The following is a 22486-nucleotide window of genomic DNA, read 5'->3' on the forward strand; positions in this document are numbered from 1 at the left end:
TGGAATTAACAAATAAAATTTACCTGTCAACAAAATGGTTTTTTGTCTGAGCATATACTGGTAGTTTTTGTCTCTATCACAAAGGATTGACTTAGTTTATCCTTTTAGTCTCTTTATCGTTGTTACTACTGTACTTGGATTATTTGTACTTCTGATGTACTCCTCTAAGGCATATTGTTTAATCTGGTTTTACCACATGCTTAGTACTGGTGTCAGAGGGTATCAAGGTAGAATTATATATAATATATAATATGGAATATGGAATATAATATTATATATTGCATGTTATAAATAAAATATTATATACTATACATTGTATATTATTTGCCATACAGTTATTATTTATTATTTATTATTACATTTATTATTGTATATTTATTATATATTGTATATCTATTATATATTATATTCAAAATTTCTGTTGCTAGGACAGGTTTCAGTAGACCCCTCTTCTGGTATTTCGTCTTTGATCACCTCTAGATTAGACAACTGCAGGGCGTTGACTTTAACCAACATGAAAACTGAAGCCCTTTCAGAATGTGGAAATAGAAAGCCTTTAGCCATGAGGACAATATATGAGTATTTTTTCATCTGTTCATGCTGCTTATAGGTTTCTCTTCAGTCTTTGTAAGAGAGATGACCCTGCAGATCTAAAGCTGAAGGATGAGTTCAAGGATGAGCTTGTTTTGTTTGGACAAAAGCAATTTCCTTTGTCCTTTATTTAGACAATTAGCTGTGAAAGAGGTTATGATTCTCATAAGCATCCGTAACTGTGGTGCTCATTTTGCCACATGTTTAATGGAAACAGTCCAAATTGCTGATCTCCAAAGTGATTCTTTTAATGAAGAACTTTATAAATTTCTCTCTGTCGGGAAGAGGGGTTTTTTGTTGTTGACTCTGTTTATAAGCTCAGGTCAAGTCGAAGGTCAGCTGGGTTAAATGACTTGGGCAAAAGAGGGCATCACCATGTCTCAGTGTATAGATAGAGGAGCAGCAATAGTGGAGAAGTGATATTACCTCTTTCAATGACAATGATGAGACTGATGCTGGAATGTTACGTCTAGTTGGCAACATTGAAGGGAAGTCAAAAGATGTGCAAAGGTGCAACAGTGAGACACACTAAAGATAGAAGTGTTGGAGAAAATCCCTGATCCACTGATCAGATGTGCTCTGTGAGCTCCAGCTATGCTAGCGGAAAAGGTTGCTGCCTCATTCCTTGTCCCCACACTTCTGCTGAAGGCCTGCCCCACTCCTTCAGGTCTGCCACTGGAGTTCCTTGGATGAGTGACCCTCTCTGTCCAAAACAACTGAAGTTGGTTGATGCATTTAAAGAACCAGGTCCTTGCTGAAGCGCTTTAGTTGACCAAAAAGAAGTGGAGGGACACTCGCAGAGGGAGCTCAGGCACTAGCAAAGGATAGTGGTGAAGCACCTGAGGTGGGGCAAGGATTGACATCTTCTCCTGCTGGCGTAAATGCTTGCACAGTGCCGGTTTTGTCTGATGCTGAGAGAGCAGTCTTGCTTGAGAAAAGCTCACCACATTTTGGAAAAGGAATGTGTCAAGTCAAGCCATGTAAACAGCTAAATAAGCAAAACTGCAGGGCAGTAGGTTCCAAGAGAGCAAGCATCTGGGGACAACATGGGGGCTGGAGAGCTCTTAAAGCAGCTTTTTAGCCCAAGAATTTTTCATCTGGAGCTACATGCTTTGAGAACTGAATCTGCTTAGTTTATCAGACTGTTTTTGAGAAATAATTCCATTACATATTAATATATTCTCAGAGTGAAAGTATTTGAAACCAAGAAGCTTTCTAAGGGAAGAAAATATACAAACAATGAAAGTAATTGCAAGTTTAAAATTAGATGTGAAAGGTAGTAGTGTGCAGATAAGTATCTTTTCCATTAGAAGTCCAGTTAGAGTTTTCTACACCTCTTTATGTGATGATATGTAAAAATATGTATAAACCTCAAAAAATCAAGTTAGTGATCTTTGTGCACAAGTACATGGATAAAAAGTGATGGCCTACGTTGTCTAGAGGGTCATATATGTTACTGAATTTGTCACATATATGTCACTCTGAATTTGGAGTCTGTAGCTCTGCAGCAGCAGTGGGGACCTTACTGCTGAGGGCTCAATAGGCCTTTCGGAAAGGTTTGGCAACTCTGATCCTAACACTTTCGGTTTTGATTTGAGAGGGGAAATAGTATGTATGTGTATGTGTTGACTGACTGCAGGGATGTGCTGCTACTTCTGGGCTAAAAGATTCCTGTTTGATCTGCAATTAAGTGTGAACTGATCCCTGGCTGGCAGATAAAGATGCTTTCCCCTGCAAGTATTCTACTTGTACAAACCTGCAGAGGAATGGTATCAGTCAAAAAACTGATACGTTACTGAGTTTGATTATCGGAAAATAACGTTTACTGGTATATTACTGCTAAATGTTTTGTAAGAAATGTTATTTTAAGTAGTCCATGGAGAAACAGTGTCTATTTTAAATAAAAGACTTCTCTGCCTCCTTCCAAAATATCTCAGTGAATTATAGCAAATCTCAGCAATGTCCTTTTAAGCAGACAGGAATAACCAAGTCTTTATATTCAGTGCTACTGAAGAAAACGTTCCTGTCTGGAACTGTACATCTGCAGTTTAAAAATACAACAAAAGAGATAAAAGCATAATAAGAATTATATGGCAATGAAAATAATCATCTGTTTTTAGCAGTCTGTACTGTATTGTTATGGAAAATGGATATTTATTGACTTTTATTGACACAGACATTTTTATCAAATTAAAAGTTTGTAGTTTTTCATATTACTTAAAAATATTAGTGGATGTGCAAACATAGGAAATAAGAAGTTGTGGTTCTGTTATTACTTAACTGTTTAGATGTTTAGAATTAAATTTTTTTGAGAGATTTTTTAAAGAACCTTAAAAAATTTTTTTACCAACCAGAGCAGTTTGTGTGCAGACGTTAGTCATAAACAGATCTGCAACACAGAAATACCTGAAATGAAGGAAATAGATGCTCCTTGATGGGGTTATTTTTTTTTCTCTTTTATGTAGCAGTCTAGGCAAGTGATATGACTGTACCCAGCATTATCCTGACTTTTTAAATCCATTTGTCATTCATTTGAAAAAAAATTATGTATGCAGATGTTATCTCAATTGTTGGATAGTATACAGACAGAATTAAGATGTCTGTCACTCGGAGATACCAAGTCTGCCTGGAAAAAGGTCTTTCTTAAAGTGATTAGTCTTTTCTGTCCCCATAGGACACCCCTTGTTTCATGCTTAGCAAACATTGCTTACTCAGCCATTGACTGTGAACAGAGTATGGCAAAACAGAAATGCCAGGTGGAAAACCAGTGGTAATAAAAGTGGGGTTGAGGGAATTAAATATAATTGTCTTAGGCCCTGCTCCAAGTATTTCTCTTGCTTGACTCCCAGCATGACACAGAGTTATTGACTAATGGATATTCATGGGTCTGTGTACCTATATACATTAGAAGTCTGTGCCAGAGCTTGCTGACCAATTACCTTGTCTTAATCTGTGATGAGCTGTTTCACTAGCTTGTCAGAAAATGTGCATATTTTTACCAGAGTAACTCATGATACTCACAATACATGTGGGGTTTTTTTTAATTTGTACTGTGTTCATTTTTTTGCCTTTCATGCTAAATGACATTTTCTGCTCTCTCTAGGGTCCTCCAGGAGGTGGGGGGCCACCAGGAACACCGATCATGCCTAGTCCTGCAGGTACTAAAAAATACTCAGAATTTGCAAGAGATTATGATAAAGGCTTTTAGGAAGTACACAAATTGTTTTTCAGACTTTGATTTTGATGAAGAATCGAGCAATGGTTAATTATTGGGTTTATAATTCCTGTATCAGATTTTTTCCTGTACTTTCACTCTTTTTGTCTCCGTGCTACGTTGCAGAGATTGTTCTGCCCTTCAGAACAATTAATTTTACTGGATTTTGATTCCATCTTTTCTTGCACAAATTCAGCAGTAGCAAGTTAAAAACAAAAGAAGACATGGTCTTCATTTGCTTTTACCAATGTTCTTTGGAACTGTTCCACCAGTGTCAATATTGGGAGATTTCTGAATCTGGTGAAACTTCCCTGTAGTGTTTTATGGGACAGACCTGACCAACATGTGGCTCTTGAGTGATGTGTTGCATCCTGCAGCTATGTCATCTGGATGACAGCAGGATCATGCTGGGCAGACTCTCCTCTGTCTTTCAGTGGAGGAGTAAAGCCCCAGAAAAGCCATCATCATGTCGTGCTAGTTATCTGTTCCCAGAACTTCAACTGCTCCATTGTTTCCCCAAGTGACATGCTCTGTGTCTTGCAGCTCAGGTCACACAGAGATTTTGGGTGTGCAAAAGATGGGCCACATTGCTACTAAGGTTTAAGGAAACAAGGAGGAGGATGGAAGGATTCAGGATGGCTAGCTACCTTCTCGAGGTTTAAAGGTGATCAACTAGAAGTAATTATTTCTCTGCATCGATGTTCTGCAAAGGTTCTGATATGAAGGTGGAACTCCAGGAAGGGGAAGATGCTGTCCTCCTCATGGACATTACCAGAAATCTGCTAAAATGAAACTAAATGCATCTTGTGTAACTTAGTATTCAATAGCTACTCTTTTTGGCCAATGTTTGCCTTTGGAACTCACTTTAACCACCTAGAGGGCCCTGTTTATTGCAGTGATGTTACAGTGTCTTCAGTTCTTATGTGCTACATGTTCCTGCCATCCTCTATGGCACCAGTGGGTAGGGAAGTTTCCTAACTGTCCATGAAGACTTCTTGAATAAATATAGTATCTTCATTAAATACAATTTGAGGGTTCTAAAAAATTGCAACCGAAGATAAAGTGTAGGTTCATTGTTTTCATTAGTGGAAAAGATAATTAGCTCAAGCTGGCATTTAAAAGTTAGAGTCTCTTTTAAGATAAAACAAACTTATGGACAGCCTCCACTTTTAAAAATAGTCTGCACTGCGTTTATGCCACATGTTAGACTGTCTGTGTGCAGCTCATGTAAAATTTCTGCTTCTTCTGCTGTTCCCGTTTTAAATTAGAGACTTAAAGGTGTTTTGAGGCTCTGATTTCCAAAGTATAAAATCATGTAGAAATTGGCTGCCTGAGAATTTTGCAAAGGTATTTACCTGCCTCTGAGAGGAAACAACTCTCAAGGTTCTCATGGCCTGACAAGCTTGTGTGTATTTTCACATGAGCCTGAAGACCATGGGGAGAGCCAGGGATGTGTGTTGCATAAAGTGGTTGAAGAACTTGTTGCCACCCTCACTGAACATTAAAAATCACTTTCAAAAGTGCTAATTTTACTTTGATAACTTCAAGTTAAAAGCTTTTTATTTCCTCTCTTCTTTAAACAACATATTTGAATGTTGTGGTGATGCGTAGTGCTCTGTATGTAATGGAGTTATTTACTCACCATGGTTAATTAGTGCTTAGAAAACAGTCTTGGAAATATTAAGGAACAGACAAAGATCTTGATTTTAAATGCTCAACGTTCTTGTGGAAAGTCAGGCCACATTCCCAGTTCCAGCGCATTTCAGTCTGGTCTTGGCTTTCTTACTTTCACTCAGAAGTCCCCTATCACCTTTTCTTGGAAAAAGAATTACAGCTCAGCAGTGGTTTTTTCTGTGTGTGGTTAATCTCAGAACTCTGGTTCAAAGAGGTGGAATGGTCTTCTGGAGCAGCTAGGTACAGAGTACTAAGCTATTCTTTTTTGCAGATAATGTAGAGGTACTGATTTTTCAGAGTTGACAATATTTTTAAAAATCATTCTGTCCCCTTAGGGATGTATTTAGACCTTCCTTAGGTCATTCTCCTCTCAGTAAACTTTTTCAGTACTTGGCCTATGTCTTGCCAAGTTGCCTTGGGAAAGGGTTTTGTCTAATTTGTCTATGTACCTGCTGCATATTTTGCCTTTTATTTCTTAGAAATATTGATGAAGGGTATTAAGACTGTGTGTGTTAGCAGTGGGGATAAGTTGGAGATCAGAACAAATGATTTGTATCTACTAATAGTTCTTAAGCATTTTTTTCTTAAGTTCAACCAGGAGAGTTATATGCATTGTCTTCTATTTGTCCTGTTGGTTAAATCTTGCCTTTCAGTTCTGGAGGTGCTCCACTTGAAAGTTCACGTACATTGGAGGAAAAGGGCTGAGATGCAATATAGCTGTGCCAGTGTCTGGAAGGGCCGAGAGAAACTCTTGGCAGAACTTACTGGCTTAGGCACTCTGCTGTGCCAGGGGAGTTTTTTTGGTTTTGGATTCATTTTTTTTCTGCAGTGTTGCAGCACACTGTACTATGAAGATACATCAGTTAAAGTTGTCCTTAGAGCACAGATCTTTGCACAATGTTCCACTGAATTTTTATAGATATATCCAAAATCAAAGACTGACATAGACAAGAATAAAAAGTTTGCATTCACTATACTAACTTGCAGTCTGTATAATGAGAAGCTATTTATCATTTAGTACAGATGGAAAACAATTTACAGGAAGTATTGGTAAGAAAGAAACTGCTGTTTTACAGAGAATATAGAAGATGGGTGAAGTAATTTGGAACTCTAGGAAAAAGGATTTGTGGAAGTAAATAGTTACAGATACTTGGTGATTTATAAACCTTTTAACAGTCATGCATAAAACTGGAGTCTAGAAGTAGTCGCTTAGGGACCATTGCAATTATTTCTTTTCATAGCTCTGTTGTGTGGTAGCAATAGATAGAAACGGAATGAAATCTTCCATTATATTGCCACTGTGTATCCGTGATTCAGGCACAGAAAAAATGTGAACATAATGACAGGAAATGTATTAGGTGAGTGGTTTTATTGAAAGGTATATATTAGCACTTAAAATAATCTCTTATTACAGATTCAACCAACTCTGGAGACAACATGTACACTTTAATGAATGCAGTACCACCTGGACCCAACAGACCTAATGTAAATATGAATCTAGTTATATACTTCGAATTATGCGGCCTTTTTTTATTCAAACACTACATTTCTGTCACATATCATTAATACTGAGTTTTCCGTTTTGGGGGTGACACTTCAGCTGTTTCCCCACTCCCTCTGTGTACTTTTCCATGTTTCCCAAGTCACTCATGCTAATACATGTAAAGTGATGATTGGAGCATAGTCTTCTACATGGGAAAAGCTTCTGCATGTGGATCTTGGGAATGACTTAGTTTGTCACACAGTGGTGCAATAGACTTCTGTGTGGTAGGACCTCATCCTAGGAGCTGCCACTGAGCATTTGTTTCTGCAGCACTTGTGTTATGAAAAAATATCTGCCCTTGAAAAGGTAGTAGAAGATTGCTGAAAGCAACTCAGTGTTATGTTGCACTGCTGTTATGTAAAAAAGGGTAAAAATAATGCCTCTGAGAAGAAAAGAACTTCCCTGTTTATCTACGTGGGATGTCAAGAATGAAACATGTTGATAACATCTAAGTATTTGCCCTATGAACTAGTTAACTTATGACTATTTTAGCCTGAATTTCAGCAGTTCTAGAGCTAACAGGAATCTGTATTCTTAGGTAGAACTTGTTTCTTTTCTGATTTTTCCTTATGACTTCAGTTTTATTATATTTCTGATTTCAGCCGTATTTCATTTAATCGCAATCCATGTTACGGGCCTTTTGGAAAAAAAAGGCTAGTAGAACTCAAAAATATAGATGATTAAATATTGCTAAATCATTATACAGTGAATTGTAGAAATTTGACGGAAGCTGTTCATGCTGCAAAGGTAATATGGAGTAGTCCAACTGTCAGTATGCATGAGGTGGGGTTTGAAAGCTGCTAATCATTTGCTCATTGAAGATCATGAAGTCCCCTGTAACTTCACTGAGAGTAGGGCTAGGTCAGCAAAAGCACGTTTGAAACTCATAGACAAGGTGTTTAACTAAATAATATTCTAGCCTACAGAGGTGTGAGTTTCCAAAAATCATGAAAGTAGCAGCCTAAAAAGTGAATAAAACCAGTGATGTTTTTGCAGTCTTCAGATGAAAGACTTTCACGTAACTTGCACATTCAGAGCTGGAACTGTGCATTTTTCCTTTACTTTTTTTTTTTTTTTCTGTGAGAAATACTTTCTCTTTATTAGATTATCTACAAAAAAATGTACAGTAATACCAGTTTTTAATGTCTGATCCTTTTGTAGTTTCCAATGGGGCCAGGGTCAGATGGACCTATGAGTGGACTGGGTGGAATGGATTCACATCATATGAATGGATCATTAGGTAATGATAGTAAATATTATGACACTGTGAATTTTAAATGACTGGTGCCGTTTTCTTTGACTAGTTCTCTGACTGACGTGGAAGACTGTATGTAAAAATCTTGTAAATACTGAAGAAGCTGTATATACATCTCTAAGAACTATTAAGATACATTTTAAGCGTATGAGTTGGCATAGCCTGTGCATGTCTGGATGAAAGATACTGCAATTTGTTTATATATTTAATCCAGTTGATGAAAACCAGTCTAAAAGCCTACCATCACAGTAATGAGGAGGTGAAGGCTTAAGAACCGCTTACATTTCCTTCATTTCCTCTTTAAAAGTCTTGGGAAAGTGTCATTGTGACATGCTTGTTTTATGTTCTTATTTATTACCTTGAAGTAAGTTACTATATATTTTGATGTATGTGTTAAGCTGGTTTTATTCCCAACATCTTGATACCCTCATTTGTTCTATACTTAGTAATATGTCTGTTAAGTGTGAGTATAATTACTCCATCCTCATCAGCAGCTTCAGGTATGTGCCTATTTTAATGGGCCCAAAATAACAAGAATTCTTGTGAGGCCATGCAGGGGCAGTAGGAACAGGGTACTGCTTGGCTTTTGACACTACAGTTTTTGAAGGACTTGTATCGGGAGGAGAAGCCTTGCACAACACCTGCAAAACATACGCTGCTTTATCTCCTGACTGTCCTAGCGAACTCTTTGCTCTTACTCTGTGTCGAAAGCATGATAGACACTTGAAAGGCATTAAAGAAACAAGCCACAGCTAAATAAATTGCATTTATACCTTCATCTTCTATATCCATAAGGTAAATAAATACCTTGTTTCAATTTCTGCTTATACCCCAGTAGCAGCCCAGTCGCTCTGAATACAGTTCCCATGTCATGCTCTTCACTTCAGTCTGCACCAAGGGCTGTCGCTCATGCAGGCAACAAGGGGGAGCCTTTCACTGTGATTAGACTTGAGATCTCTTTCTTCTTCTGCCTCCCTGATCCACCATCTTTTTGTGGCCTGATACTCCCAAGGGGTACCAGCAGCATCTTGCTGAGCAGTGTTTTCCTTTAGAGGGAGAAACCCAGGCAAGCTAGGTACAGGTCAGGCAGACAGAAGCCAAGCTGCCAGTGTTCCCCTTGCCTCTATCACAAAAAAACACCTCTGTCTCCTTCCCAGCAAAGGCACAGACCAACCTAAACTCTACCACTGAAATCCATACTACCACCAGGGGTGGAGGTCTGCCACTCGTAGCCCAAAGGTTGGAGGTTGTGAGATAGGAAGTGTAAACAGGTTAGACAAAGGGAGAAATTCTAGGAAACTATGACAAAATGAGAAAAAAACTAAGCCATCAAACCTCATTTAGCAGACATATTCTGAGCAATTAAAATTCAGCAGTAGGCCTCTATCTCCTAATAGAATTATCTTTTTTTCTAGGAAACCTTGTTCCTGAAATTCCTAGATGACTTTGCATAAGGACACCTTGTGATTGTACAGCCTGCCTTTACATGCTAGAATCCTAAAATGGATTATCGCTTTAATTAAGAATTATGCACATTACATTCAAATACATGCAAAACTGCGTGAAAGATACATCTTTTTCTGTCACTTTCTAGAGCCTAAGAATTACTTCTTTGGTAAAAGAAAGAATTAAACACTTATGGAGGGGTTTTGCATGTTTCTAGCATTAGTTATTTTCTGTAGTGAAAGTGAGGAAGTGCTTAAACAAACTAATGATGTCTGCTTCCTTGGGCTAACTTCATATCTGAACTGGAACCTGAGTTCTTTAAAGAGAGGAGGGCTAGGAGTGATCTACTGCTTTCATTTCCATGCAGCAATGGGTGGCTTTATCTCATAACTGGATAGATAAATTGGTCAAGGTCTATCTTGACCTTCTGCAGCTTCATTGACCAAAACCCTTCTATTGGATATCTGCTCACAGCTCTGATGGTTATAAAGAAATATTTTCCTGATTTCCAGCAAAAGTTATCTGTTGCGCCATGACAAAATAACTCTTGATAACATTTATGTATCTGATGTATTTATAGAGAGAAATCATATTCCTTCTCAGCCTTAATTTGTCTGGCTAAGTATAGTAAGCTATTTCAGTCTCCTCCCGCAACTCCATTTTCCTGATTGTTTTTCTCTGAAACTCTTCTAGTTTTGTAGTCAGTACTCTTCTAATATTAGTCTTTCCTGAAAACAGGTGACCAGAATTGTTTACTGTCTGTTAACAGTTGCTGCTAAAAATGCTTTTCTTGACACATGCATCCTACAGTTACATTTTCTTTATTCTTGGCTTTACCTGAGGGAGAGCTACAGCATGTGAAAAAAAAATCTTTTGAGTAGTCATGCACTCATTATATTTCATTTTATTTGGTTTCTGTTACTCTGACTCTCAAGATCATTTGCGTTCCTCTTGAAAGACAGTGATATCACCCGTGTTTGTAATGCATCAAAAGCTGGTATGATTTCGGCCAATCTCAGTACTAGGCATCTGTGTTTGGGAGACATTGATGAACCCCCTTCAGCTGACCTTAGTGGTAATAGTGGTCTTTTTTTTTTTTTTCTTCCAAGGAATTTTTAACTTCTACTAGTTAGCTGTAATTTCATATTTTCTTTTTGTCTTCCCAAGCTGAAGAAATGTTTCCTATAGATGAATATACACCAAATTATTTATATTACCTGGCTAAGAGGACAGGGAGGTTGGAGGTATGGTTTCTTGAGTTGTGGTGGTTTGTCTTGTCCTGAGAGGATGCCATCCAAATAACTGACAAAGATCAAAAGTGTGGCCTTCATTCTTGTCCCACTTTTTACACCAAGTGTGTACACAGAGAAAAGACTAAGATTATTCAATATTGACTGTAAACTTTTATAAAAGGACATTAGGAAGAAAGTGAGATGACATGTGGCTGGCTATGTTTTAAAATATTGCTGTTGCACTATATATTTAGAATGAAAAAAAATCTTAGGTTAATTCAAAACTCAAAGTAAGCTCAAAACTAACTGAATAATTGTCTATTTTCACTTAAGGCTCAGGAGACATGGACAGTATTTCCAAAGTAAGTATCTAATCAAATATTTGGAATTTTTAGAATGCTTCACTCTAAAATTTTTATTATCTTTGTCTGTGTTAAAAAGCTTTCTGTTATGTATCTGCATTTTCTGCTTGTCAACTCCTTGGAGGCTGTGCAGACAGAATTCGTATTAATTAAAGATTTTTAAAAATGCAGTCAATAGAGAGTATGAGTAGAATTATTCCCTACTGCTTAATAATGTTCATTAATGAATGTGACTATTTATATTAGTTTATAATTTGATTGATCATGTTATAATCTTCCATACTGTAAAGACAAATTAATATAGTACTAATAATCAATTCTAGTTAAATGTAGATTTGGGAGAATGTCATTAGAATGTTACATTTATCACTGCCTGATTGGTTTTGTCACCTCTGTAAGGCAATGTTAATATCTTAATTATTAGTATAAGTTCATAAAAGCTAGATTAAGTAGTAGTTTCAGAAAAAGCATGATTTTGATATCGCAATCATTAAACAGTTGCAAGTGAATGCAAGTTTAATCTGCAGGGGTTTTGCATCTACAAAAATAATACTGTGCTTGAATAAATCACTTCTTCTATAAAAATAAAGCTACTACCTATGTGATTATTGTTAATTTAGGAATTAATAAACTTATTTAGTATGGATAAAGTGGCATAAATCTGTCTCCTGCAAAATACTATGTTTTGTATGCACCATCTTCAGATGTAATTGACTGAAACTGATATTAATTAATATATATATATAACTACAACAATCTCCCCGCTCTTTTGTACTTTTGATCTGTAAATAGAGAAATTGATGGAGAGATTGTTTTAGCTAAAATGTTACAACTCATTCATTTATGGCAAAATTCTTAACAGTCTTCCAAGAGAGGAGTATGAGTTTGTTCTGAGCGTATCATTGTTCTGAGATGTTCTCAGTTGCCCTGGGACTGAGTACCATGGTGCTGTCACTAGATCTCTCCCACTGCTTTTCAAATCTGGCTCAGGCTGGTCTGCATGTGCTCCAGTCACACTGGGGACCTTGCTATACATCTGTTCTCAGGAGCTACAGTGAGATGCCGACATGTAGGGAACGCTCACTAAAGTCCCATGGATTAACATAGATGTGTGTAGTGTGAATTTGTTAAGAGTACACTTCCAGGTGTTCAAAAGGCAGGAATCATTCAGGCAAATCATCTCTCACTTAGTGACAGATAGTTATATGTCCAAGATAGTTGTATGTCCAAACAGGAGGAGGAGGACCCTCTATGATTCCCCATTTTGTGGTCTTCTGGTGGTGTGGTATGTTAGAGGGGTAGGCTGTAAAGTGTGCTTAATGTTTGTCTTTCCTAGAGAGAAGGACCTCAGCAATACCTGTCCAAGGCCATTGCTGCATAGCAATCCTATATTTTCATATGTTTTTAAGATCTATAACATTTTCAGGCTATGAAAGAGTAAAGTGATGGATTGAAATGACCATGTTGCCCTAGTTGTGCTGTGCTCAGATGTGCAGCGATGGATTCAATAAAAGCCTACAGTGAGAGGCTTTTTAAATCAATGTCTATATTTTTTCTTCAGTATTTTTATTGCAAACTGCAGCATTTTTTAAGGAAAAAACCCAAAGCATCTCCTTTAGCTCACCACTGTATTATTTTCTAAAGCCTTTATTCAACTCACTAATATTAAATATCGGTTTATGTGCTAATACAAGTATCAGGAGCTCTGGAAACTTGGATGCAAAAATCCACCTGGAAGCCTCATCATTTGTTAATCTTAATAATTAACTCATGGAAATGACATTTGATGCATGTCTTTTTTGAATAACTAAAAGAAAAATGGCACTAACTTTGGAAGTACCAGAGTTGTCCTGTTAGACCATCGTATCTCTTTCTGGGTGGCACTGCCCAATATGCTGCCTCCATCGACAGTAGTAAAAGTGAGTGGGTAGCACTGAAATTTGACTGGAAGGGTTCTGCTTGCAAGCAATAGTAGATTTCTGGGGTTGAAGCATGCAAAATTATTACATTGGCTGCCTTCCAATTTTGTATACAGTTATCAGGATAGTTCTTTCTGAGGCAACAGTCGCCCTGCATACATTGCCAGCTAGTCTTGCACTTGACTTTTTCATATGTAGATTTTTCAGTGATGGAAATTGTTCACTGAAGTTAACACAGTTTGGAGGTGTGTTGATATGTGTTGCTGTATCAGGTCCAGGCACAGGACTTCAGTGAAATAAAATGCGTGTTATAGGAGCAGATTATCAGTTCCCAAGAGATATGGAAAATTAATCCAGTCTTCGTAGAATCAGTACAGCTCACGGGATTCAGAGCTACATTTTCTAAAGAAGATTTTAATTTAATTGGCCGAATTGCAAAACATGAAGTTTTTTGTTAAGTAGATTGAGATGGGGGAGTAAATGAACTGGAATTATGCATATTAAATAAACATTAATAACCAGTGTTTCCTGCAGTGCACATGGAATTTATGCAGGCATCAAAGACATACTCACTTCGGAAAAACTCAGCTAGTGCTACAATGCTAGACCCCATACTGGCCATAAAAGCAGCCCAGGGGAGTTGCTTTAAAAGTGTTTATGTCAGGAATTTGAACCTTTGGGGCTGGTGTACTGTAGCGATTGCAGAATTTCAAAGCTTTGTGCTACACAGAGCAAGATAAAATAGGGGTAAATCTCCCAGGAATGAACAAATGTGTGCACAAGCATCATATAAAATAAATGTGACAAGGCCTTAGGGGGTTTTAAACTTTATATTCATAGATTTTAAGTCCCGAAGGGACTGATATGATTGTCTAGTATGACCTCCTGCATAACACAGGCAACAGACTTCTTTGAATGAATTCCTTCTTAAGGTACAGTCACTGTGCTTGAACTAAAGCAATAGTTTTCAACATTTCAAGCTGTGAATCCTAAATATTTGTGGTACTAAATTCACTGGATAGCAAACCGGCCTTGATGTTTATCAACTAGTTAGGCTTTCAGTTGCCTTTGACGGACCTGTTGTCCAATGATTCATGGTGATCTAGGGATCACAGTTTCAGACACAGTGAACAGTGAAAAAAGCAAAAGGGCTAAGGCACAGGTTTTGATGCAAGTCTGTAAGCTGCATTTCAGATGCTAATCATGGAGTTATGCTTTTGTGTAATTTTTTATTTAATCTGGAATTGAAAGCAAATGCACTAAGCTTAGGCAGGTGTACATGCCTTAGACAGGTGTACTCTTTGCTGGGTTAAAAACTGAATGGGTGGACGGGCCCAGAGACTTGTGGTGAACAGAGTTAAATCTGGTCACAAGTGGTGTCCCCCAGTGCTCCATTTTGGGGCCAGTCTTGTTCAATGTCTTTATTGATGATCTGGATGAGGGGATCAAGTGCTCCCTCAGTGAGATGACACCAGATGACACCAAATTGAACAGGAATATTGGTCTGCTGGAGCGCAGGAAGGCTGTGCAGAGGGCCGTGGGCAGGTTTGATCAATGGGCCGAGGCCAACTGTATAAGGTTGAACAAGACCAAGTGCTGGGTCCTGCACTTGGGTCATGACAGCCCTACTCAATGCTACAGGCTTGGGGAAGAGTGACTGGACAGCTGCCTGGCAGAGAAGGATCTGGAAGTGCTGATGAACAGCCAGCTGAATATGAGCCAGCAGTGTGCCTGGGTGGCAAGAAGGCCAACGGCATCCTGGCCTGGATCAGGAACAGTGTGGCCAGCAGGAGCAGAGGATTGATGGCACCTCTGTACTGGGCACTGGCAAGGCCACAGCTTGAGTGCTGTGTCCAGGTTTGAGCCATTTACTACAGCAAAGATGTTGAGATGCTAGAGGATGTCCAAAGAAGGACATGGAATCTGGTGAAGGTTCTGGAGAACAAGTCTTATGAGGAGCAGCTGAGGGAGATGAGATTGTTTAGCCTGGACAAGAGGAGGCTGAAGGGAGACATTTTTGCTCTTTACAGTTACCTGAGAGGGGGTTGTAGGGATGTGGATGTTGGTCTGTTTGCCCAAGTAACAAGCAATAGGACAAAAGGAAATGGGCTCAAGTTGTACAAGGGGAAATTTAGATTGGCTATTAGGGAAAAATTCTTTACTGAAAGAGTGGTGAGACATTGGAACAGGCTGCCCAGGGAAGTGGTGGAGTCACCATCCTGGAGGTGTTCAAAAAACATGTAGACGTAGTGCTTTGGGACATGGTTTAGGGGTTATGGTGGTGTTGGGTTGATGGTTGGACTTGATGATCTTAGAGGTTTTTCCACATTAATGACTCTGTGATTCTAAACTGGACCGATGCACATACTTGGTCATTTCTACTGCGCAGCAGTCTGCTGAAAGTAACTAAGTTCTGATATTTGGTGAAGCTGAGAACAGCACTTTTTATTTGTTCTCCCTGGAGTTAAAGTAACTTTGTGGAACAGTGGAATACTTTGCAATATGACCACTGGTCAACATGGGACTTCATGATTGCAAAGAGGTGCATGCAGAGATATAGTATGAACAGGAAGTAGAAGTCATAGCTACCCCATCCCATTTGTCGTTCAGTGAACACTTTGATGTACATCTTTGAAGTGCCAGGGTAGATTAGATAGCCTTTGGAGTTCTGAGGAAAGTGCCAAGAAATTAAAGGGACTTACTCTTTTTTTTAATGTTTCCAATTTTTCATTCAAAGTTTGACCTATTGTAGATTCAGTTGTACTAAATGAAGACTGCATGCAGGTATTTTAAAAGTGTAAAAATACCTGGGGTTTTATAAAGAAAAACTCTCTACACTAACAGACATACTGTGTCAGGATTGTAGTTGAGAATAACACATGAAAAAGAGGACAAATTCACTTAGGATTCTTAAAACCGTTATGATTTGGTCATTTTGATTAAGAACACTACTTGGAGTTGCATTTTGTTAGCTTCCTCATTGACTGCACTAGGTTTGTGTCAAATTTATTGTGACATAACACATTTGCATTTGTGTAAGTAAAATCTCAACAGCAATGCACTATTCCATTTTTCTGATTAAGAAAAGAAGTCAAAGGAAGAGCTGTGGTAGACGTAAATGTTTCATAATGAAGTTCATTACTTTTATTCCCTCCTTTCCCTGACTATTCCTTTTCCATCACAAATCCTCTATATGTAGAAATCTTAACAGTGATGGAAAAAGAATTGCCCATGCTGCAGGTGTGTTAAGATACTGCAAATCAGCTTTGTAAAAACACCTAACTGATTGTAGTGTCTAGACTAATCATATATTAGCTATTGATGCAGAATAATTTCTGTGACAATTACCCTGTTTCACCCTTTCTTTAAGTAACTGAGTCTTGAAAGCATTTTGTGAACATTGCAGAGGTGGCTGTACACTTCCACAAGAAAAAGGAATTTATCCTTAGAAGCATTTATGTTTTTATATATATTAGCATTTTAGTTACACCTAGATACTGAAAAGGTAGACTAAAACCCTGTTACATTATGCTCAGTGCAAGCAAATGGTGAAAGTACAGCTCCTCCTGAAAGTGTTTGTGAGCCCAGTCGGGTGGTCAGAGTCTTTTATCTGAAACTTGACAGTGAAGTGGTTTAGCACTTAATCCACACTGGTGAGCTACTTCTGAAATTGTATTTCAGTAAAATGTGAACACTATGAGCAAAGACCCCAGACACAGGCTTTGGCAAAGGTCTGTGTAGACCAGATCCATCCATACATCTGCCTTTAGTTACGTACTTCTATAAGTCACTTAAGGCACATGGTTACAGACTTCACTGAATTTGACCACGTGCTTTGATGTAGTGACAGGGCTACATCGCCTGCCTGCTGCAGCCAGTTAGAGCTTTTCCTGACTTCAGCAGGTGAAGATGATAGTGGTGACCTTAAAGCAAGAATTACAAGTAAGTAATTCTTGCTTCAGAGAAGAAAACATTACCTTACAGGCTAAAATTAGTGACTGAATCATGCAGAGGCCTGCAGAGGCTTATTTTGCATCTTTGAAAATCCCAGTGCAGTGCACAGTGCTTCTTGGTGCTCTACAGTATTGTGTAAAGTGTGCTTTGGCACACGTGGTGAAGCTAGAAAATGAATTAAAATCTTCAACATTTAATATATATTTCAAAATCTCATTTAACAGAACTCTCCCAGTAATATGAGCATGAGTAATCAGCCTGGCACTCCCAGGGATGATGGTGAGATGGGTGGAAACTTCCTAAACCCTTTTCAGAGTGAGAGCGTAAGTATTTCATTACATAGTTTTTTATTTCTTTATCTCTGTCATTATGTTTAATAAAAAGAAAAATAACAGCAAGAGAAAACAGTTGTGTAGTGTGCTTGCAATGCAGTGCTGTGCCTTACATTTTTTTTACTAGCTTCTAAAATTATAGTATTGGTTTGACGAAAAAATGTGCAAAAGACTGCTAGAAGTTGAGGTGATAGTGGAAAATTTGGAAGGTGTAGATTTACTGCAGAAACTCTTTTTCTACATTTAAGAGGCTAGTTCTCAATGCAAGTTAGATCTGTCAAGCAGGAATAATTAGACCACATGTATTAACAAATACACAATGGGCATTTGTCAAGCAATATACAAGCAGCCTAAATACACATAGCTGACAGATGCTTACATCTGAGTGTCTCAGTGTGTGGTTGCTGAACCTTTGAGTGCTAAACAATGTGTTTTGCAGGAGATCTCTTTTAGCAGGGCTTTCACACTGAAGTGTATAATTAGACCACCATTACCGTTGCAAAGATGCACTGTGCTATTACGGGCAGGAAAAGCAAAGGTTCCCCCTAGTGTTCATTCTCGTGCAAATGATGTTTGGTTTTTTTTTAAAATGGGGAGGGCTTGAGGCCACAAAACATGGTGTAAAATACATTACAAAGCAAGAATATAGTATTTTCATACTCATATGCCTGAAGCTGGGTTTCTAAATCCACATTTAGGTTCCTAAATAAGAGTGGCCTGATTTTTCAGAAGTGCTGAGTGACTTCAACACTTCTGTTCTTATTGGAAATCACTGCTGCCAGAAGTGAGTGCAACTTCATTAACTATGCCAGTGGTGAACTTCAGCTCAGGAACTGTGATGAGTAAACAGTTTCTGTGAGATCACAAAACAGTCGAACTGCATGACAAATCTAATGGGAATCAGATTTTGGGGTTTTTTTTTTGTTTGCTTCTTTAAGTGAAAAGGAATAGTTTCTGCATGTTGACTTTTGCTGTCTTCATAAAGAGGGCACATGTTCAGTTTGCGTGGAGTATTGGAGAAAATTGGTTTCTACAACCCCAAAAGAATGATGTTTCAATATCTACCAAAGAAAAGTGACCACAGAACCTTGATTAAATGTGATCTTTGATCAGTGTAATCCTTGACTCTCAATTTGACACACATTGGTTGTACCGAGGGGAGGCAGTGTGATCAGCCAGCAGGCCCATTCACCAAACTAAGGTCATGAGAAGAAGGCCATTGGTTGTATGCAAAAGAAAAACGGTTTTCTCAGACACTTAGTGGATTCTAGGTACTCCTAGATGTTGTTTTCCTACCTAGAAGAACCCGGGACTCCCTTTCCTCAAGGTTTTATGTGAGATTTGTGCCTACAAGTCATGCATGATACATGCCATGCGCATTCTAGTCTACTTATAGGTATCGTTTCCTCTCCTGACACAAGCGACATTGCAGTCCTTGGGGACTTTCTGATTCGCATTTCATTACTTGGTTACTTAGAGTAGGCATTATTACAAAGTCCTTTCTCAGGAAAATTTTCTTTTCAGTAGGAGTTTTGGTTGGGAGTGGGGAACAGTGGTTGGCTAATAATAAGTTAAAAATCACAAGCACCTTTAGATCATCTTTCAATTCCTTGTCCAAATTGGTCACCCAGGTACTTTGTTTCAGATACAGAAAACCACTTGAAAAGATGCTTTGCTTTAAGCATTCGAGCTGGTCTCTGATTTTGGCTAAAGATATGCATGGTCTTACCAGCTCTGCTGGCCTGCTGTGGGAGTGCCCAGCAGGGATGCTAAGAGTAAGCCCTAAAGCAGACAAATCATCAGAGACATGACAAGGGAAAAAATAGACTTTACCCCAGTAGTCCATTCTGTGAAGTTAACATGACAGGGAAGACCCATCCAAAACCATTTTTCTAATATGCTTGGACACTTGGAAATGGCGAGTTTAAAACTCTAGTTTTGACAGGATTTTTGTTGTGTATCTGTTTTTGCAAAGACAGATTTATCTTTCTGTTTCGTATAACAGTTTTCGTAATGCTCCTTGCATTTGAACATTTTTCTCTACTGAGAAGTTCTTAGACCAAATTAAGTGTTTCTGCAGTCCACAATTTTCAATTTAAAAACAAATTAGGCATATAGATGTGCACTTTTTCTAGGCATTACGGTGTCCCATTGACTATTGTAATGAAGTACGGCTAATTTGAGGACAACTATAGCTTGTATAAGGGCTGCAGTTCAGTTTGTATTACAGTAATTATGTAATGTGGTGATTGAATTTTCAGTTCACATAAAGGATAATAACCACTGATCTTTGATTCTCCTTGCCTACTGAAATGGATAATACAGAATAATACAGACCAAAGGCCCAGTTAAATTCCAGTCATATATACCTTTACTCGTTTCTTCCCATAAAGTAGTAAAAAGCTCTCCAAAATATTTCTGTGGTTCAGCGAACCATGAATGCAGCTGGTCTGTTTGAGACTAGCCACCTACATAGCTCAATACCCCCAGTAGCCACCACTGACTAGGAAGTGATTTGGAAATCATCAGTGAGATTTTGGTTCATCACACCACCCGGTAACACCAAACCAGTCCTCAGGGGAGTTTTTTTATCAGCAATAGCTCTATTTTTGCATAGTGAGAGAGGTACAAAAGAAGTTACGATACCACAAATTGAACTACAGCCTTAGCACAGGCTATACTACAAATTTAGGAGAAAGTTCCAGGAGTGTGTTTGAAATCATTGCTGCAGTCCAGAAGTGGTTTTAATTACCTGGGGAGGGAAAACGGTTGTTAAAATGTGGATTCCTCTTTTTTCAGTACTCCCCTAGCATGACAATGAGTGTGTGATGCGTTAACCAGTCTCGCCATGAAGACCACAGTGAGTTGGCCCTCTTCAGAGAGCTACTGCAGAAGAAAATTATTCATCCCAGTGTACAGTTTAACAAAAGGATCTCAGAAACAATCAGACCCACCTCTTTTTTTTTCTGCCATCTCCCCCATTTTGTCAAGAAAAGTGGGTCCCAAACATGATTGAGACAACTGTAAAGAGTGGCGTAACAGAACTGCCCAAGACGGAACTGCAAACAATTATCTGTGTATGTACATGTGTGGATTAATGTATATGTATGTGTGTGTGATGTAGAAATACACACATACATATATAGACCCACAGGACATTTTAAAATATTATCCCATGACATCTTAAGTAGAAACGAGAAGTGTAGGGACTTTTATTTCATCTTTTTTTCCCCCTACGTTTACATTTTAATTATTAAAATTTACTTTCCCTCTCCCCTCCTGAACTGTTTTATGTTGCATATATCACTGCTTTATAAGTTATTTTTTAAGGTGAACTCAAATGATAAATTCTTCTGATTTTGTAAATGTCTGTCATTATGGATAGGAATAAAATTGCTTATAAGAGCTTTCATTAAGTTGTGTTTGATAGCAGTTACCCTGTGAATCACAAACTGTCTCAAGAAATAGAAGAAAGCTCATCTTAATTTTGTGGACAAATTTAATAATTTTCACCTAGTTTGGTGATTTTTTTTGTATACTTTGCCTTTAAAAAAAGAAGCACTGAAAGTTATTTTTCTTCTTTAATTGAAGCCTAATATCTGCAATATCTATTTTAAATGGAAGCCTGAATTTGATATAAGCTTCTCAGTTTATATAGAGTACTATAAGGTTACTGTAAGCGAGCTCCTATTGCTATAGAATCTAGCAATAAAGTGCCAGGGCTTCTTCTGCCCTTGGAAATGAGTTTTCTATTCAGCATGATCTTCCGTAGGGATGGTAGTTAGTGGAAATACAGTAGAGTCCTTATCACCGAAATCTTTTCTAACAATTTACTATTGTGTTTCCCATTCTCAGTAATTCTCAGCTGAATTGTAACAATCCATGGTCCTAATTATAAACAGTATTTCCCAAGCCCATTCAGAAAATCAGGCCATGCTGCTACTTGGCTGTGTATTTTTCACTATGTCTATTCCCGCAAAACTTTCCAGTAAGCATGGTTTTTTGGGGGTTTTTTTTTGAGCTAAAATGATGGAGTAAACCTTTTATGACTACTAGCCACGTGACAGTCTTACATTTTCCCATGAAACAGAAAAGGAACAAAGGTCTGGGCCATTTTATAACGAGGTCAGCCTATTAGACATGAAAGCTGGGGAGAAAAGGCATACAGTCTTAAAGAAGTTGCTTCTGGAAGCAATCCCATGTCTCTTCAGGCAACACCCTAAAACGAAGATTATGGTACATTTAGTTCCTAATGACTTCCAGCTCCCCCATGAAAACATAAGTTTTCACTTGTATAGTGATGAAATTGTAGATGATCAGCAATGTGGACACAATGTGGCTGAGTGAAAATTTGGGCCACAGACAAAAACCAAAGTCCTCTCCTTGGACTTTGTATATAAAAGAGCTGCTTATGTGGCAGGAGCAGTTCTGAGATGTGGTTTGTCCATAAAGTCTTGCAAGGAGATTTTTCTCATGTGCTTGTGATAAAGTAGTAGCATATGTAAATGGGCTCATTGTGATAGTTGCTGCACATGACAGGATGTGTAGAAAAACACTATAATCTCCTAAATAATTTTTATTTACATATATTTTATATGTAAATACATATATAATATATGAAAATAAGAAGCTGTAACACCTTTGACTTTCTTGTTAGGGCTATTCAAAGATGAAACTCTTGGGGACTTAAAATCATGTTAAAAATATCAAATATTTTGGTAGCATTACTTTTTAGTAAAAATAACTACTTTGATTAGTTGTAAACATAAATTAGATAGTCATTATATGGTTTTGTGGACTTTATTGCCAGTGATTATGGACGTTGCATTCATTTGCTTATCTTTGGAAAACACTTTATTGCTGTCTCGAGATGCTAGAAGCCCCTACTACTGATTTGAGTTACAAAAACACAAAATCAGATCAAATTTCCTCAGACCCTTGTCTGTCGTCAAGAATACCTTGGT

General features: G+C 38.0%; 1 protein-coding gene across 1 annotated transcript in view; it reads left to right on the forward strand.

Moving 5' to 3' along the window:
• Positions 1 to 21078, forward strand: part of LOC104272395 (single-stranded DNA-binding protein 2-like) — a 60401-nt gene extending 39323 nt beyond the window's left edge. The window contains exons 9-14 of the mRNA XM_009867375.1: positions 3695 to 3749; positions 6894 to 6964; positions 8184 to 8262; positions 11289 to 11317; positions 17415 to 17513; positions 20322 to 21078. Of these exons, the coding sequence (XP_009865677.1) occupies positions 3695 to 3749; positions 6894 to 6964; positions 8184 to 8262; positions 11289 to 11317; positions 17415 to 17513; positions 20322 to 20351 (363 nt within the window). The 3' untranslated portion in view covers positions 20352 to 21078. The remainder of the gene's footprint in view (positions 1 to 3694; positions 3750 to 6893; positions 6965 to 8183; positions 8263 to 11288; positions 11318 to 17414; positions 17514 to 20321) is intronic.
• The last annotated feature ends 1408 nt before the right edge of the window (positions 21079 to 22486 follow it).

The sequence above is a fragment of the Apaloderma vittatum genome, unplaced genomic scaffold (assembly GCF_000703405.1).
Source record: "Apaloderma vittatum isolate BGI_N311 unplaced genomic scaffold, ASM70340v1 scaffold2794, whole genome shotgun sequence".
Classification (NCBI taxonomy): domain Eukaryota; kingdom Metazoa; phylum Chordata; class Aves; order Trogoniformes; family Trogonidae; genus Apaloderma; species Apaloderma vittatum.